The 19,436-nt window shown below is 39.9% G+C and overlaps 1 protein-coding gene across 3 annotated transcripts in view; it reads left to right on the forward strand.

Annotated features, from left to right (window-relative positions):
* Positions 1 to 19,436, forward strand: part of LOC120522832 (neural cell adhesion molecule 2-like) — a 1,092,848-nt gene that overhangs the window by 684,688 nt on the left and 388,724 nt on the right. For all 3 annotated transcript variants that reach the window (XM_039743520.1, XM_039743521.1, XM_039743522.1), the window contains exon 9: positions 16,766 to 16,916. In XM_039743520.1, coding sequence (XP_039599454.1) covers positions 16,766 to 16,916 — 151 coding nt within the window. The remainder of the gene's footprint in view (positions 1 to 16,765; positions 16,917 to 19,436) is intronic.

Consider the following 19,436-nt stretch of genomic DNA (forward strand, 5'->3'; position numbering starts at 1 on the left):
GATTTATGTGTATTATCAGAAGACTTACAATACAATCATTTTAATATCATTTTGCAATATCATGCATCTGAAGATGCTGTCATATACAGACAGTCGTAGCCAAAAGTTCTGGGAATGACACCAGTGCTGGTTTTCACAACGTTTGCTGCTTCAGTGTTTTTAGATCTTTTTGTCAGATGTTTATGTGGTATACTGAAGTAGAATTACAACCATTTCCTAAGTTTCAAAGGCTTCTGCTGACAATTATATTAAGTTTATGCACAGAGTCCATATTTGCAGTGTTGGCACTTCTTTCTTTCTCCAGACCTCTGCAATTCGCCCTGCCATGCTGTCTGTCCATCAACTTCTGGGCCAAATCTTGACTGATGGCAGCCCATTGTTGCAGAATCAATGCTTGGTGTTGATCAGAATTGGTGGGTTTTTGTTTGTCCACCTGTCTCTTGAGGACTGACCACAAGTTCTCAATAGGATTAAGGGCTGGGTGACCCCAAATTTCGATGTTTTGTTCCTCAAGCCACTTAGTTCTCACTTTTGCCTTATGGTTCAGTGCTCCATCATGCTGGATTGTTCATTGTTGGTCACCAAACTGTTCTTGAATGGTTGGGAGAAGTTGCTCTCTGAGAGTCTTGAGACTGTTCCTGCCTTCTCTATATAGTGTGAAAAAGAGACCAGAGAAACAGATTAAGGGTTGGGGAACCATCCCCATATACTATAGGTGAACCAGAATATTTGCTTTGTCTGTACAGATTGTAAGAATTAGTATATACTTTCGGCAATGATACTAGAAAGGTGGCTGGTGTTAATGGCAGACGGACCAGAAATTGGTGTAGAGATGAGATGATGTGGACAGGATGTGATGGAGATGATGTCATCAGAGGGCGACCAGGTTGAAGTCATCATGTGGGGATGGCTGGAATGCAGAAGTTCTTCCTTGTCCGTTAGCGTTTTTTAGTGGAGACTTCACGTATCGGGAATCGTCTGTTCTTCTGTCTTTCTGCTGAAAAAAAGAGAGAAATATTAGTACACCATCTTATAACTCTGTCCGCACTCCATTGGTCCTTCTGGCTGCCCCTTAATTGCACATGTGTGACAACAGTAATAAAGTAGCTGTATTTTACTTGAAAACCTGGACTCACCTTACTGTCTCTCATGAAACTCTATGACCCAAGTTTGACAATACCTGTGTAAATAAACAACGCTTCTTAAACGGCAAAAAATATTTTCTTTAAAAACAAGACATTAGATATAACTTTTTTTTAATAGTAATACAGGTTTGAACTCACAGTGAAAATGAGATGTTAGATGTAAATTTTTTCATGTTTGTTATACTGAAATTTAGATATTGTTAAATTGAAATCCATTAAACATGATGTTTTATGAACGCTTGTACATGCCCACAAACAGTATTTGTTATCGTGAAATTTTCCTTACTTTGGTATTCGCTCTAACAGGATTTGACGTGTACGTATCAGATCATTGTAGCGCTCTACCAATACATTACAGTGTCAGAGAAATACTAAATCATTAAAATCTTTGGATAATGCAGACATGAGGTTGTTTTTAGTGTAACAGAGAAACTGAGTACACGTTTAGTCACTGTAGCATAAAGCGTCTCTGAGCCATCATTCATGCATTTCTACACAGGTTCAGCTGCTTTTATTTTTCACTTTATGAACATGAATGTCCTGCCATTTAACTGCTTCAGTGTCACAGGAGATGTGAGCTGCTGTGACTGAGGTTCTTGAAAGAAGCCATGTACCCTCAGAGATGAATACAAGATGTGGCAGAGACTGATGCCACACTGTCATCATATATATATATATATATATATATCTATACTAATAAAAGGCAAACCCCTCACTCACTCACTCACTCACTCACTCACTCACTCACTGACTCACTGACTCACTCACTCACTCACTCACTGACTCATCACTAATTCTCCAACTTCCCGTGTGGGTGGAAGGCTGAAATTTGGCAGGTTCATTCCTTACAGCTTCCTTACAAAAGTTGGGCAGGTTTTATATCGAAATTCTACGCGTAATGGTCCTAACTGGAAGCAGTTTTTCTCCATTTACTGTAATGGAGATGAGCTTCAACGCCGTGGGGGCGGAGTTTCGTGTGACATCATCACGCCTCCCACGTAATCACACAGCACATAGAAAACCAGGAAGACCTCAAAAAAGCGCTTAAGAAAACATGCATTATATAATTGAGAAGGCAGCGAAACAATAAGAAGCGAGCGAGTGACATATACAACCATATTCATGAGTTCTGCTACTTCGGAAACAAAGCACGATGTAAACCTACACTTTAAATTAAGTTCATAGACAGGCTGCGCTGGCGCTTGTAATTTAGTGCCCACCCATATAAGGCCGTCCGTCAGCGGCAATCCAATAGCAAACTCCCACTAAATATTCACGGGTTAAGGACTGTGCTTATGGAGAGAAAGATGAGATGGTCAGGGTGGTGTTTGACACAAACTCAGCGAAACTGCGAGAGAAAGTTTTAAGTGCCAGGACTAAGGTAACATTAAATACAGCCATGGACATAGCACGAGATGGCACCAGCACAGCTGGGAACCTTCGATGCATGTACACCGAACGGCTCACGTGAACTGACGCAGTGCACAGATAAAAGCAACAGTTCCAAAGAGCGCTGAACAAAACCGAATTACACAATTGAAAAGGCAGCAAAAATATGAAGCGCCTGATAAGCATATTCATAAATCCAGCTACTGCGGAAACAAAGCACACGGTGGAAAAGTCAATGTCCCGCTAAAGGAAGACAGTGTAAAAAACGTGCATGCAGTGTGTCAGGTCTCAGATAAAGAAGAAGACGAGCTGTTTATTGATGCAGTAAGAAACGAATCGATGAATGAAACCTGTCATCTTTACAACGATTGACAAACACGGAATGTAACTTGAACACAACACATCCTACAAATACGACCCTGATTGAAAGAAATAATGATAATCAAATCCTTGATGACAGCAACACTCAGTAACACTCACAAAACAAATACTGTATATTGACACTCATGTTACGTTATTTTTAAAATGTTCCCTTTTCTTTTTCTACCTTTTTTAACACACTACTTCTCGCTGATACGCGGGTATATATATATGTATATATATATATATCCCGCTCTACATACTCGAATAATGGATACTTTATTCGCCATCAATGATTGTTTTGGTAAAGCCATACTCAGTGTATTCATTAGATGAACGGTAAAAAAGTAAGAGCGAGGGGAGGATGACTCATTGAGGCATGCAGGCTGTAGCTGCCAACTCTATCTGAATTGCGCGATCACATTTGAAAAATATATCTTTTCAAGTTCTATTTAGTCCATATGTGTCAAACTCAAGGGCGCAGGCCACATCCGCCCAGCGTGTAATTATATCCGCCCGAGATCATTTTATATACTGTATTATTGTTATTAATGGCCCGGTATATGAAGCGCTGGTAACACAATAAACTACAGATCCCATAATGCAGCGCTTCAGCTGCCTTGCCGAACACTTACCGCGTTAATCAAGTCTACCTTATGATGCTGCAAGTTATTGCGAAGCTAGAGTTATTGCGCACTGAGTTTGCACGACGCTTTGGTGACTTTGAAGAACAAAAAAAGTCCGTCTACATGCGGCTCGAACCTCATGCATGTTTGGTAGCACATATCTGTGTGAGAAGCTCTTCTCAGTGATAAAGACTAACAAAACAGCACACAGGAGTCGCCTCACTGATGAGCACCTGCAATCCATCCTAAAAATCTCCACAACACAGAACCTCACAGCAAACAGAAACGAACCTGAGGCCAAAAAAAGATGCCAGGCGTCCAGCTGTAAAATGACATAAGAGCAAAGACAACTGAATGATTTGATTTGTTATTGCACGTAAGAGCGGGAGTCAACCGTTTTAACAAACAGCGTATTGCACTGATACGAAATAGCTGTGTGTGTATGATATGTATATATATATATATATATATATATATATATATATATATATATATATGTTTATGTGTGTGTGTGTAAATATATATATATGACAACAACAACACTATATATATCGGTATATTTTATATATATATACAGTGATCCCTCTGGAACGCAACCCCCATGAAAGGTGAAAATCTGTGAAGTTAAAACCATATGTTCATATGGTTATTTTTATATATTTTAAGCCCTTATAAACTCTCCAATACTCTTATCAACATTTCCCACACAGTTATACAGCATATTCTCTCAGATAATGTATTAGGTAAGATTCGTTGAAATTTTGTATGTACACATTGCTTATCTATACTAATAAAAGGCAAACCCCTCACTCACTCACTCACTCACTCACTCACTCACTCACTCATCACTAATTCTCCAACTTCCCGTGTGGGTGGAAGGCTGAAATTTGGCAGGTTCATTCCTTACAGCTTCCTTACAAAAGTTGGGCAGGTTTTATATCGAAATTCTACGCGTAATGGTCATAACTGGAAGCTGTTTTTCTCCATTTACTGTAATGGAGATGAGCTTCAACGCCGTGGGGCGGAGTTTCGTGTGACATCATCACGCCACACGTAATCACGCAGTACGTAGAAAATCAGAAAGACCTCCAAAAGCGCTGAAGAAAACATGCATTATATAATTGAGAAGGCAGCGAAACAATAAGAAGCGAGCGAGTGACATATACAACCATATTCATGAGTTCTGCTACTGAAACAAAGCACGATGTAAACCTACACTTTAAATTAAGTTCATAGACAGGCTACGCTGGCGTTTGTAATTTAGTGCCTGCCCATATAAGGCCGTCCGTCAGCGGCAATCCAATAGCAAACTCCACTAAATATTCACGGGTGAAGGACTGTCCTTATGCAGAGGAAGATGAGATGGTCAGGGTGGTGTTTGACACAAACTCTGCGAAACTGCGAGAGAAAGTTTTAAGTGCCAGGACTAAGGTAACATTAAATACAGCCATGGACATAGCAGGAGATGGCACCAGCACAGCTGGGAACCTTCGATGCATGTACACCGAACGGCTCACGTGAACTGACGCAGTGCACAGATAAAAAGCAACAGTTCCAAAGAGCTCTGAACAAAACCGAATTACACAATTGAAAAGGCAGCAAAAAATATGAAGTGTCTGATACATACAAGCATATTCATAAGTGTAGCTACTGCGGAAACAAAGCACACGGTGGAAAAAGTCAATGTCCCGCTAAAGGAAGACAGTGTAAAAAACCTGTGCATGCAGTGTGTCAGGTCTCAGATAAAGAAGAAGACGAGCTGTTTATTGATGCAGTAAGAAACTAATCGATGAATGAAACCTGTCATCTTTACAACGATTGACAAACACGGAATGTAACTTGAACACAACACATCCTACAAATACGAACCTGATTGAAAGAAATAATGATAATCAAATCCTTGATGACAGCAACACTCAGTAACACTCACAAAACAATTACTGTATATTGACAATCATGTTACGCTATTTTTAAAATGTTCCCTTTTCTTTTTCATAACTTCTACTTCTCCACTGCGATACGCGGGTATATATTTAAATGTATATATATACCCTGATCTACAGTACATACTCTCGCACGGACAAGCCACACGCTGTGGCGCAATTGTAGAGTCTTCACCTCTAATGCCGACATTTGAGGTTCGATTCCCGAGAGGGGATGCAATGAGTATGTACGCGCGCTATCTGATTCATTTTACCTTCGCATCTCCTTGGTTTGGGACGTATGAAACAATATTCGGTTAACGCAGAATCATGTTACGTTATATTTAAAATGTTTCCCTTTATTAGCACAAGCACAGCTGAGAAGCTTCGATGCATGTCTCCATAACGCTTAAAAATAACGATTTAATCACACTTTCAATTCCAAGCAAACGGAACTTTTGTCAATGCATGATTTCCTGGTACATCCATTACACTGATGCACACATCACAGCTACAAAAATGTTAGAGTCAGAATAAAGCGCGTTCCTACGACTGATCATTTCGACTTCCCGAAGCCTTGATAAAAGCATGGTTTTGTGCACACTGAAAAGCAAGCAAAATTAGATGCATTACAGAAAGCGGACTTTGTGGCTCTTACTGGGGATCATTGGACTTCAGTGACCGTTAGTAATTCTAAATACATCTAATTACAAAATGTTCAATGATCACACTGTTTTAGCCTAATGTACAAAATAATTTTGGCTAATGTTACTCAGAGTTTGAAGATTAAGCTGGTCAAATTACCTTTTATGTTTCTGACTTATTTTTTTAAGAAGAAAACTGCACTTTATGGTGAAATTTTGGTTATTATTATTTAAAGACAATACTATTCTGAAAATGTACTTAAAGTACTTAAACTACCACTTTATTTTTAAGTCTGCCCAATTTTAACCAGGGATGATATTTTTGTTTCTGTTTTGAATTCAAATGCAGTTTAAAGGCTTTTTTTTTTCAGAAATTAAAACAGCTTCAGTTTACAATATTCATGTCCATGTCTATTATTTGATTCTGTCGCCCACTAAAACACTTTTAAATTAAAAAAAAAAACATTTGCGATTTGGGGCAAATTTACGTGTGCGATTACATACGATTAATCAAGATTAATTCTTACACAGCCTCTAATTAATTGGATTAATTTTTTTAATCGAGTCCCACCCCTAATATATATATATGTAGATTTGTATATATTAATGTGTATATACAGTATATATGTAGATATGTATATGTGTATATACAGTATGTATATATATCTGTGTGTGTATATATACAGTATGTATATATATGTATGTGTGTATATGTGTGTATATATATATATATAACTGTGTATATATATATGTGTATAGATGATATATATATATATATATATATATATTTATATATATATATATATGTTTGTATATGTGTCTGTGTGTGTATATATATACTACTTCTCCGCTGCGAAGCGTGGGTATTTTGCTAGTATACAATAAAACCTAAATAGTATTTTTAAGATATCGAGCAGCTCCGATGTCACATATGTTACAGCCATTATGATAGACAGATCGTTTTGGAGCCATAACGAAGGGCTTGACTACGCACAAAGATAAACACAAAAGAGCACAAAAGTTAACTCTTTACACAGTGAAACATGTTGATGCTGAATGAGCGATTCGAGACTTCAGCAATCGAATTCGGTGCTCCATCGTTGAGCCAATCAGCACACAGGAACTTAACTGCGTGCTCTGATTGGGTAGCTTCTCAGCCATCCGCCAATAGTGTCCCTTGTATGAAATCAACTGGGCAAACCAACAGAGGAAGCATGTACAAGAAGTAAAAAGACCCATTGTTCACAGAAACCCGTGAAGCAGTGAAAAATTTGCATTATATATTTAGATATGCTTACATATAAATTCCGCGATAGAGTGAAGCCGTGAAAGTCAAAGCACAAAATATATTGAGGGATTAATATATATATATACTAGCAAAATACCCGCGCTTCGCAGCGGAGAAGTAGTGTGTTGAAGAAGCAATGAAAAAGAAAAGGAAACATTTTGAAAATAACGTAACATGATTGTCAATGTAATTGTTTTGTCACTGTTGTGAGTGATGAGTGTTGCTGTCATATATATATATATATATATATATATAAATATATATATTGTAGCGACCCGTGGTCGAGTCTTGAAGTTTTTAAAGCTGAACTCTGCCGTGCACTTCTCCCAAGCTGTCGGCTAGCGGATTGCCAGCGTTATGCACGCAGCTGTACCCAGCTCTTTAAGTAGCGAGCACTTGTGTCCCATACACCGCACGACTTCGAGTGTCTCGGCATTAATTGCTTAGACAAAATCTTAGCAATAAAAACAGCTCTGTCCTGTTGTATCCTTTTATTCACAGATAGACAGTAAACAAAGCTCAATTTCATCCGCTTAACCACTGCCAAGGTCAACAGCAAAACGACATTTCTTAACGGCGGTATCTATTTACATTTTTACAACCCCGGACGGCGATATCCCAACCCACCCCACCGGGCTGAGCACAAACACATATAACATTTACAACAGGAAAGACAATTACGAACTTAGTTAATCTTTACACAACAATAAGCTTTCACATAAATTTCCCATAAATTCCCCACAACTATTTACATAATTTACCCACTACATGCCACTCCGCCAGCTGACTGCCGGGTTGCTACAATATATATATATATATTTACACACACACACACATAAACATATATATATACATATCTATACATATACACATATATACACATACACATATATACATACATATATATATATATCTACATATATACACATACATATACATACACACATACATACACACACATATATATATATATATACTCATACACACACACATATATAAACATATATATACATATACATACATATCTACATATATACACACACAGCTATTTCGTATCAGTGCAATACGCTGCTTGTTAAAACGGATAACTCCCGCTCTTACGTGCAAGTCTGCGTGGATATTATGAACTATCGTATTTGTTCAAGTTCTATTTAAATTTTAAATAGAAGGAATTTTTATTTAGTCGACAGAAATATCTTTGGTAGGAATGGTAAAAACAGACAGGAATATTATTCGTGAATAAATCAACTCAAACCTTAAATAACTTAAAAGAACAAACATTCAAATTTCTTTACTCTTATGTAAATTTATATAAAAAATAAACTTAGATTTTAAATATCCCAAAAGATTTTGCTCTCCATAAAAATATATCCTGTCAAAATGATACAAATTCAAATATGAACATGCTGCATAACAAAACCTGGAAATATAAATAAAATGTGTTCCTTTCAGCAATAACAAATCAAATCATTCAGTTGTCTTTGCTCATATGTCATTTTAGAGCTGGACGCCTGGCATCTTTTTTTGGCCACAGGTTCGTTTATGTTTGGTGTGAGGTTCTGTGTTGTGGAGATTCTCAGGATGGATTGCAGGTGCTCATCAGTGAGGCGACTCCTGTGTGCTGTTTTGTTAGTCTTTATCACTGAGAAGAGCTTCTCACACAGATATGTGCTACCAAACATGCACAAGGTTCGAGCCGCATGTAGACGGACTTTTTTTGTTCTTCGAAGTCACCAAAGCGCCGTGCAAACTCAGTGCGCTCAGTTTATCAGCAAAGTGCGTATTTGGGAACACCGTAGTGACGACTTGGTTTAACATTACTTGGCAACAGGGAAGGTGAGGCAAGGTGCACTGGTGCATTTGTGTCTCCCATAAAAGCAGTTTCACTTGAAATCACTTTGTGATTGTGCACGGGTAAAAACGTCCGCTGAAGTGTCAGATTCTTATTTAATTCTTCTGCTTTCTGTATCTTCTGCATTGCATTCAGGTCTTTCAGCCTCACTGATGAGCACCTGCAATCCATCCTGAGAATCTCCACAACACAGAACTCCCTGATGTTTTGTCTCATAGTGCCGTCTTAGATTAAATTCTGTAATTACAGCCACATTAGCTCCACAAATGAGACACACGGGTTCAGTAAACATATACTCAGCCTCCCATCGGTTTTTAAAGGCTCTATTTTCAGAATCAACTTTTCTCTTCAGCATCGTGTGAGCTAGCTTCGCAATAACTTGCAGCATCATAAGCTAGACTTGATTAACGCGTAAAGTTGCAAGGCAGCTGAAACGCTGCATTATGGGATCTGTAGTTTATTGTGTTACCAGCGCTTCATATACCCGGCTTTAATAACAATAATACAGTATATAAAATGATCTCGGGGCGGATATAATTACACGCTGGGCGGATGTGGCCTGCGGCCCTTGAGTTTGACACATATGGACTAAATAGAACTTGAAAAGATATATTTTTTCAAATGTGATCGCGCAATTCAGATAGAGTTGACGCGCACTACAGCCTGCATGCCTCAATGAGTCATCCTCCCCTCGCTCTTACTTTTTTACCGTTCATCTAATGAATACACTGAGTATGGCTTTATGATGGCATGATGCTGTCATCAATGATTTGATTATCATTATTTCTTTCAATCAGGGTCGTATTTGTAGGATGTGTTGTGTTCAAGTTACATTCCGTGTTTGTCAATCGTTGTAAAGATGACAGGTTTCATTCATCGATTCGTTTCTTACTGCATCAATAAACAGCTCGTCTTCTTCTTTATCTGAGACCTGACACACTGCATGCACAGGTTTTTTACACTGTCTTCCTTTAGCGGGACATTGACTTTTTCCACCGTGTGCTTTGTTTCCACAGTAGCTGCATTTATGAATATGCTTGTATGTATCAGACGCTTCATATTTTTGCTGCCTTTTCAATTGTGTAATTCGGTTTTGTTCAGCGCTCTTTGGAACTGTTGCCTTTTATCTGTGCACTGCGTCAGTTTACGTGAGCCACTCGGTGTACATGCATCGAAGGTTCCCAGCTGTGCTGGTGCCATCTCCTGCTATGTCCATGGCTGTATTTAATGTTACCTTAGTCCTGGCACTTAAAACTTTCTTTCGCAGTTTCGCTGAGTTTGTGTCAAACACCACCCTGACCATCTCATCTTCCTCTCCATAAGCACAGTCCTTCACCCGTGAATATTTAGTGGGAGTTTGCTATTGGATTGCCGCTGACGGACGGCCTTATATGGGCAGGCACTAAATTACAAACGCCAGCGGCAGCCTGTCTATGAACTTAATTTAAAGTGTAGGTTTACATCGTGCTTTGTTTCAGTAGCAGAACTCATGAATATGGTTGTATATGTCACTCGCCGCTTCTTATTGTTTCGCTGCCTTCTCAATTATATAATGCATGTTTTCTTCAGCGCTTTTTGGAGGTCTTCCTGATTTTCTACGTACTGCGTGATTACGTGTGAGGCGTGATGATGTCACACGAAACTCCGCCCCCACGGCGTTCAAGCTCATCTCCATTACAGTAAATGGAGAAAACAGCTTCCAGTTATGACCATTACGCGTAGAATTTCGAAATGAAACCTGCCCAACTTTTGTAAGGAAGCTGTAAGGAATGAACCTGCCAAATTTCAGCCTTCCACCCACACGGGAAGTTGGAGAATTAGTGATGAGTCAGTGAGTGAGTGAGTGAGTGAGTGAGTGAGTCAGTGAGTGAGTGAGTGAGTGAGTGAGTGAGTGAGGGCTTTGCCTTTTATTAGTATATATATATATATATATATATATATATATATATATATATATATATATATAGTGACAGATAGAGGGCGCTCTCGTCCTCTTGAACCCTCGGAAAATATGTCAGACACCAGGTAAAAATAGTTGACTTTATTAACAAAATAATGTGCACAATGCACCCTTCACTCCATAATACTCATAAACTCTTGGCAATACACAATTAATAATCAATAATAATCACTCCACCACTCCCAGGTGTGTTGCCACCCTTCCATCCAGCTCAGCTCGCCGTCTGGGGATTTCCCACTGTCCTTCAGTCACATGCCTTCCTATCACTTCCAGGTCAGCTCAAAAGTCCTCTTCTTCATCCTGGAAGTACGTCATTCCATCTGTCGCCTTGACTAAGACAAACATCCGGGTTATAGGTGAAACCAAAGTCTCTGTGCTTTCCTGCAGCATCCCCTGGAGGTCCCCATGGTATCCGGCAGGGCTGTGATGTAAAATTCCATTTTCCATGATGCCCTGCAGGAACTCGGGGCACCTCTGTGTTGCTTGCAGGGCTCCACCTGGCGGCCCGGGGGTATTGGCCGAGATGAAAGGCAGGCCATATTCCACAATGTTGCATAGTTTTCCTGTCAAATAATAATAATAAAGTACACAACACGTATATATATATATATATATATATATATATATATATATATATATATATATATATATATATATATATATATATATATATAAATTATATATGTAAAATATATATAAAAATTCTGTGTCCATAAAGTAAAAAAAAATGGTAATGAATTAATAAGAATCATTAAGGAATGTTCCATCCAATACAGTATGTCCATATAAATTTCCCTTAAATGAGACTACCGTAAATCACTCAACAGAAGATTTAATAATATAATACAATTGATTGTACTGTATGATAATATAGAATTAAGTACATTAACCTATATACCCTCACCAGCCACTTTATTAGGTTCACCTGTCCAACTGCTTGTTAACACAAATATCTCATTAGCCAATCAAATGGCAGCAACTCAATGCACTTCAGCCTGTCAAGACGATCTGCCGAAGTTCAAACTGACCATCAGAATGAGGAATTGAAAGAGGGTTGACGTGACTCTGAATGTGGCCTGGTTGTTGGCGTCAGACAGGCTGCTCTGAGTATTTCACAAATTGTTGATCTGCTGGGATTTTCACACACAGCCGCCATCTGTAGGGTTTACAGAGAATGGTCTGAAAAAGGGAAAATTTCCAGTGAGCGGCAGAACTCAGGGCTTTGTTGATGTCAAAGGTCAGAGGAGAATGGCCAGACTGGTGATGACTTTCTGAGGTGAATCCACACCTCTGCCCTGAAGGGTGCGTTGGTGGAACATGGGGAGTGAAGAGAAGTGCACAGCTAGTCACCTTGTAATATGGCTGAATCTTACAAACATGTTTTGCTGTTTTTATTTGTTACTTTCTTAAAATCACATTAATGCACTGTTTTTCAATATGTGTATAATATCAAGACATGGATCAGAATTCTGTAACAACATAACATAACAGGGCAGTCTCTTTATGTTTTAAAATATTTAAAATATGTTTCACTTCAGACTGCAACACTTTAGCCTTTTCATGACAAATGTTCGAGTCTCTCTATTTTGAGCACTCAGAATGGATAACCCATATATTTATAATGCCAGCATATTTATATAAAAATGTAATAAAATTATATATATATATATATATATATATATATATATATATATAGATAGATAGATAGATAGATAGATAGATAGATAGATAGATAGATAGATAGATAGATAGACTTAATATAATATTTTATCATAGTGCCAGGGTATGTGGTGCATTGTGGTCAGAAATGCAAGTAAGAAGTTTGCTGTACTCTGTAAATGAGACCCTCTTCATCCTTCTCCCACTACTACTAAGGAGTCACCCACATCATGGGGTCGTCGTCTTCTTCTGCTTCATATTCATGTTTTCCCACTTCTATGTGGGGTTGATGTCCCTGATCCATCTTCTCCAAACAGCTCGGTCCTGCACCTTCTCCCTTATCAGACCTTTCTCTTCAGATCTTCTTTTACTTTATCCATCCACCTCCACTTTGGCCTTTCTCGCTTTCTTTTCACTTGCACTTCCATTCCCATCACTCTTTGGCCCACATCGTCATTGTCTCTCCTCATCACATCTCCATTGCACTTCAGCCTACTTTCCTGCACTTTCTTAGATGTCTCTCCCACTTTTGTTGTACCTCTGATTGTCTCATTTCTTACTCTGTCCTTTCTTCTAACTCCACACATCCATGTGGACTTTCTCATTTCTGCCACATCCAACTTCTTCTCCTGCCTGTGTCTCAGCTCCATACATCATTGCTGCTCTTACACTGTCTTAAAAAGCCTTGCTTTAACTCTTTGGTCACATGATACTCTTGATACCTTCTTCCAGTTGTTCCTTCCACACTGCACTATATGGGTTATCTCTGCATATAATTCTCCATCTCGGCCTACCACTGATCTTAGATGTTTAAATGTATTGACTCTTCTCAACAGTTCTCCCTGCAGGCTAACTTCTGAATCTTGATCATCATTAACCCTCACATATTCTGTCCTCTTCCTATGTTTCTTCAGTCCTTTATCTGCCAAAGCCCTTCACCATTCTTCCAATGTCCTCTCCACTTCCTCTTTTCTGGTGCTACACAACACAATGTCATCAGCACAATGACAGCACCAGGGGGACTGGTGTTTTATCCCACAACCAGATTAGAAGACCTGGTGTGGACCCACTCTAACTGGGGCCTTGTCTGTTACCCCAACCCGAGTCCTCACTCTCTCCTGGATTATTCTCCTATTCTTCTCTGGTCCTCCTTTACTCCCTTATTCACCCCCAGACCCTTTGACGTGTCACTCTATCATAAGCCTTCTCCAAATCAGTCCTTTCTGTTTTTCTCCCTCATACATACCATATCCTGGACATTCCTCGCATATTCACATATAGCCCAGTGCTCTCCAGAAAGCTGTGGACCAGGTAGGGTGCTTCTAGAGAGTTCTGTGGATCAGATAGCTGTTTGGGAGCAGTGAACATTTCAGACAGGTGATACCACCAGATTTTTGGTGCATTCATCTGCTGGCCACATAATTAACGTAACTCTGAAACCTTCTTATTCCAATGAAGAGTCTTAGCAGGCTGAAGCCTGTGATGGTGCAGGGACCTCACTTCATATTTAATCAGGACGAGGGGATCAGCAATGCAGCAGAGTCGACGTGCTGTCTGTGCAGATTGAAAGGAGTCAGGTGAGGACGTGCAGATATAATGACAGTTCTCTGCAAAGTGCGCAGCCCACCGAGACCCAGGATGCACTGTAGGGTTTACATCTTTTACAGCTGGCCAGTGGGGCTTCTGTAACTTCCCCGGGAAGTGTTAGAATGTGGAAGGGGAAGATGTCCTGATCTAACTTGACCTGAGCCGACTCTCACCAGGAAATATGCAGCGTGAAGGAATGAATAAATAAATGAAAGTGTCTGAGCAATGAAATACTCCACCAAACTGTCACACAAAGTCAGAAACAGTTTGAAGAAATGAAATATGAAGAAGCAGCTCAAACTCCGGAAGGCAAGTCCAACTTGCTTTTAACTTTTAAATAGAGCAGCCTCCTTAAGTGCCAGAATTATCTTTAGAGCGTATGCAGTGAAACAGTAATTGCTTATTATGATAAATTGGAACTCACACTAAGCACTTTAAAATATTTACTCTCATGTCGGAAACTATCCACAATGATTTGATTTATTCCGTTGCATTTACTCTGCTGGAGAAGATTAAAAAATGAAATAGAAGTCACTCTGCATTTTACACGGGCTGACAGACTGGGCAACTAATCATCTTCATGCATGCAAAACAGCAAAACCACGAAAGTGGGGTCTGCAATTTGCCAGCACGACAGCCAACTAAGTCTGGGGATTCTTTCAAAATGAAAATAAATAAATAAAAACAAACCTGTTATGAAGTCTACATGTTGTAAAAGAATCAGTCTCAACACACTGGAAAGGTTTGGGGCAGCCACCCGGATATTGTCCCTGGCTGCAAGAAGGGATTTGAAATAAGCACTGATGTGCATGGAGTAAGTTCCAGACTGAGCTGATGTTGTGGTGGAGAAGATGACGGCTTTAAAGGGGGAGGCTGACATCTTTCTTGGCGCCGGAACTGTAAGCAGCGTCATGCTTAGTGCCGAAAGTGATGTCATGCTGGGCACCAGAAGTGATGTCATGCTTGGCACTGGAACTAGAAGTAATATCATGCTAAGTGCCAAAAGTGATGTCATGCTTTGCACCGAAACCAGAAGTAACAACTTTTTGAACTAATTTGGTGGTGGAGAAGATGGCTGTTTTAAAGGGTGAGGTCGGAAGTGATGTCATCTGAGGCCGGAAACCAGAAGTGATGTCATGCTTGGCGCCGGAACTAGAAGTAACATCATGCTTAGTGCCGAAAGTGATGTCATGCTTGGCACCAGAAATGATGTCATGCTTGGGGCCGGAACTAGAAGTAACATCATGCTTGGTGCCGAAAGTGATGTCATGCTTGGCACTGGAAGTGATGTCATGCTTTGCGTCGGAAGTGATGTCATGCTTTGCAACATAACCGGAAGTAACGTCACGCTCGGTGCCAAAAGTGATGTCATTCTTGGCACTGGAAGTGATGTCATGCTTGGCCCCGGAACCGGAAGTAACAACTGTTTGAACTGATTTGGTGGTGGAGAAGATGGCAGTTTTAAAGGGTGAGGTCGGAAGTGATGTTAGCTGAGGCCAGAAACCAGAAGTGACATTTTTCTTGGCGCTGGAACTGGAAGTGACATCATGCTTAGAGCCGAAAGTAATGTCAAGCTTGGCACCGGAAGTGATGTCATGCTTGGCACCGGAAACCGGAAGTGACATTGTTGTTGTTGTTAAAGTAGGCAGGTTTTCCCCTATTTGGCCTGAAGAGACAACACATGAAGGTTTAGCACACCCCGCCACCCCCTGGACTGGTGGATAATTTTCTCCACTTTGTCAATTCAGATTCCTCCTAACTGCACGTGTGTGACAATGTCTAATTTACAAAGATACTGTTTAAATGAGAGAGTGCATGAGGCACAATAATAGGGACACTTCCCAAAGCTGTCAATGCCAAGTTCAAAATTCATCATAAGAAAGGGTTCAAGTGTTCACAGTGAATTATGGAAAATCCAGAAAGACCCCCTTGAATGCTGCAAGGCCTCAGTTTTGAAATTTGTAAGCTGGGCAAATCACGATGGTAATGTAACATGCAGTAACTTAATGTTCTCAAACCTTCTTAATCCATTCCATGGTCATATTTGGGGGCTGAGGGGCAAAACCCATCCTGGAAGCATCACAGTGTCCACTCACAAGTTTGGAATCATCTGACCACAACATCTTTGAGGAATCGGGAGGACCTAGAGAAGAACCAAAGGAAAAAAAAATGCTTCTTCAATACAGACAACTGTGCCTATAATTAAAATCCATATTGTCAATGGCCACAGCCTCATGTATGAATGTGTAATTTAAAATTCTATTGCTTTTGTATCTACATGTGCTTGCTTTTCTTATATCATTTTATGTATGTCTCTTGTTTTGTCTTCCCAGAGTCCTGATAGTCGAATTGAGGTGCAAGGACACAGCGGGAAATCCACACTGATCATCTCGAGGGTGATGCTTGCTGACTGGGGGCGATACGACTGCGAGGCTGTCAGCAGTATTGGCGGACACCAGAAGAGCATATTTCTGGAAGTTGAATGTATGTACTTTCAAATAATTCATTCCATATGTTTGCTCCAAATCTTTCATTGAGGAATTAGGGACAATCAGTGATGATTTGTGATGAAATTCTGCATGGTTTCAATAATTGTAAATAGCCATTAAGAATGAAAGGCGTCCACACTCATAAGCTCCCTTTCTCGTATTTCTATTAGCTAAAACTGAACCTTAGTGATGGATGCAGGCGATTCAGATCCTGTTCGCCAAGTTCAGTTGTGAACATCCCTAAAGTCCTACTGTCTCTAATAAGGGTGTATGTTTATTAAGTCACTGTGCTCTGTACATATATTTTATAAATCCACTTTTCTTTCTACTCACATGCACAGCTAATACAAAGCCAGATTTAGTACACAGGAGTTCACCATATAAGAACTGCTAGGCAAGCATTAGAAGACAAGACAGGGACAACTGCGAAATGGGCATTTCTGTGTGTCAACGTCAGCATGAAACTGTATCCTCTGTGCCTTCTTTGGAAATGCATGACTGACCTAAGTGGGGTCCTGCAAGTGAAGAAAGAGTATAAAGCCTTGGAACATTGCCCGGCACACCTTTGAAGCTGACGGACGGATGGGAGAAAACGTCATCCGATCCTGAAAAGCCTTCCAACACAGCGACGAAAATTGCAGACTCTACACATCGGGCCCCCACTCCCGAACTCGGTTCTTGTCATGGCTTCCTTCATCTGTTATGCAGCTGTACAAGAAGAATGTTTTCCTTGGTGCCTTGTGCCCTGTGTGTTTAAGTAAATGAGTTTCATAAGCAATACTTTTAACTTTGCTAGTAGAGAGAGTTTGATTTATGAACTAACAAAAATATGTTGCTACATAATGATGTCCTAAGCTGTTTTTCTGTTAAGTTCCTCAAAGTAAATGGCTCGGGGTGAAAAGGTCATAATGGCTACAATGTGTAGACGTAAGGTGTCTGACTTGGGGATATAAATAAAACTTGTTTAGCTTAGATATTGCTTAACTTTTAAAATGTGAATGCTAGGATATTTCCTGTCTTATAAATCATGAGATAAAGGGGTATAAAAACATCTGTAGATCGTTGTGCAGATTAGCCGGCTGTGGCAGCGTCTGTACCTCTCTGCTTTCCACGACTCTTAATAAAGAAGAACTGAAAGAAAAGATAACTTGAAGACCTGATGTCAAGTTGCATTTAATCGCCATCATTAAACAAAGTGAAGTCATTTCTCCTATGTGATTTCTTAGCGCCAAATCACTAAGGGAGGGGTATCACCTTTTAATTTCATATCTATATAGTTTCGGGTTACATAACACGCCGCAATTAAAAAAGAACTCATTCCAACAAGGGAGCTAGCACCCCCTGCTGGATACAAATGGTGACGTCGTCTGACTCCATTTGTTTGTGGTACTCTTTGTAAAAATAAACTTTAATAAACGTTCATTGGAAATGTATTGTTAAGTTTACATCTGTATCCTCAGGCTCAAAACCTCCTATGAAAATACTGCTGGTCTGCACTGTATTAATGTTAGTTAGTTAAAGGCCATCGGTTCGATCCTGAACCATAGCGACTCGATGGATAAACGATCTGTAGGAAGATCGATCTTGCGCTAGTTGATTAAGTTCCGTCAAAGTCCTCCTTGTTGTTGCTGTAATGGTGTAAAGCCTTCCTCGTCGCCTTGTTCCCTCTGTTCTGCCAATCATGCAAAATCGTAATGTATATTGGCAATCCCTGTAGGCGTATTGAAATTACTCGGTGTACTTCGGAACAGTGCTGGATAGCCGTTGGTTGAGAATGAATGCCACACCATTTCTTCATTGGGTGTTATTGGTGGAGAAGTAAAGCCGGTGATCGCCGGATTGAAAGTGTCCTGACCGCGTCCATTTGCGCTCACTGATCCCCAGTAAGTCAAGTTCGATTCTGTCTATTTTGGCTTTGATAATGTCGGGTTTGCCTTGAATCATTGTTCTGACATTTCATGTTCCAAGTATAATGATGTCTCTCCATTTTCTGATCCTCCCTTTCTTACAAGTAGCTTCGGTTCCAGGACGTCCTTGCGGCTTTGATCCTGGTGCGTTGCAGACCATGCTCATACTTGGCCCGGCCATTGGTTCTTCTCCAGTAGCTCATTGAGTACCTTCGAACCCGGGGCCGTCTCTTCCAGCAATATATCGAAATCCTTTACTTGTTCTAACCGTAGAGTTTTTGTGGCAAGTACATACGGAAGTAGATAGTCAGGTCTTTCTTCCACACAGTGATGTAGCATTTGGAGAATACTGAAAATCGACATTATTGCTGTTGTCAATCAGTTGATTGATCATCCTCCTCCAACGATGTAAATGTATTTTCATTCAATTCATATACAAGTAATATGTGATGCTCAAATGTGTCTGACTAATGTTGGTGGGCAGATCAAACTCCAATTCCTTTATTTTATCATGACCTAAGGGTCATGCTGGGTGTGATGGCTGGCGTCTTGGTACATAAGCCTAATTTGTGGATGAGTGAAAATCTTGTCGTGACCGGACTTGTTAT

Source organism: Polypterus senegalus, chromosome 2, assembly GCF_016835505.1.
Source record: "Polypterus senegalus isolate Bchr_013 chromosome 2, ASM1683550v1, whole genome shotgun sequence".
NCBI classification, from domain to species: domain Eukaryota; kingdom Metazoa; phylum Chordata; class Cladistia; order Polypteriformes; family Polypteridae; genus Polypterus; species Polypterus senegalus.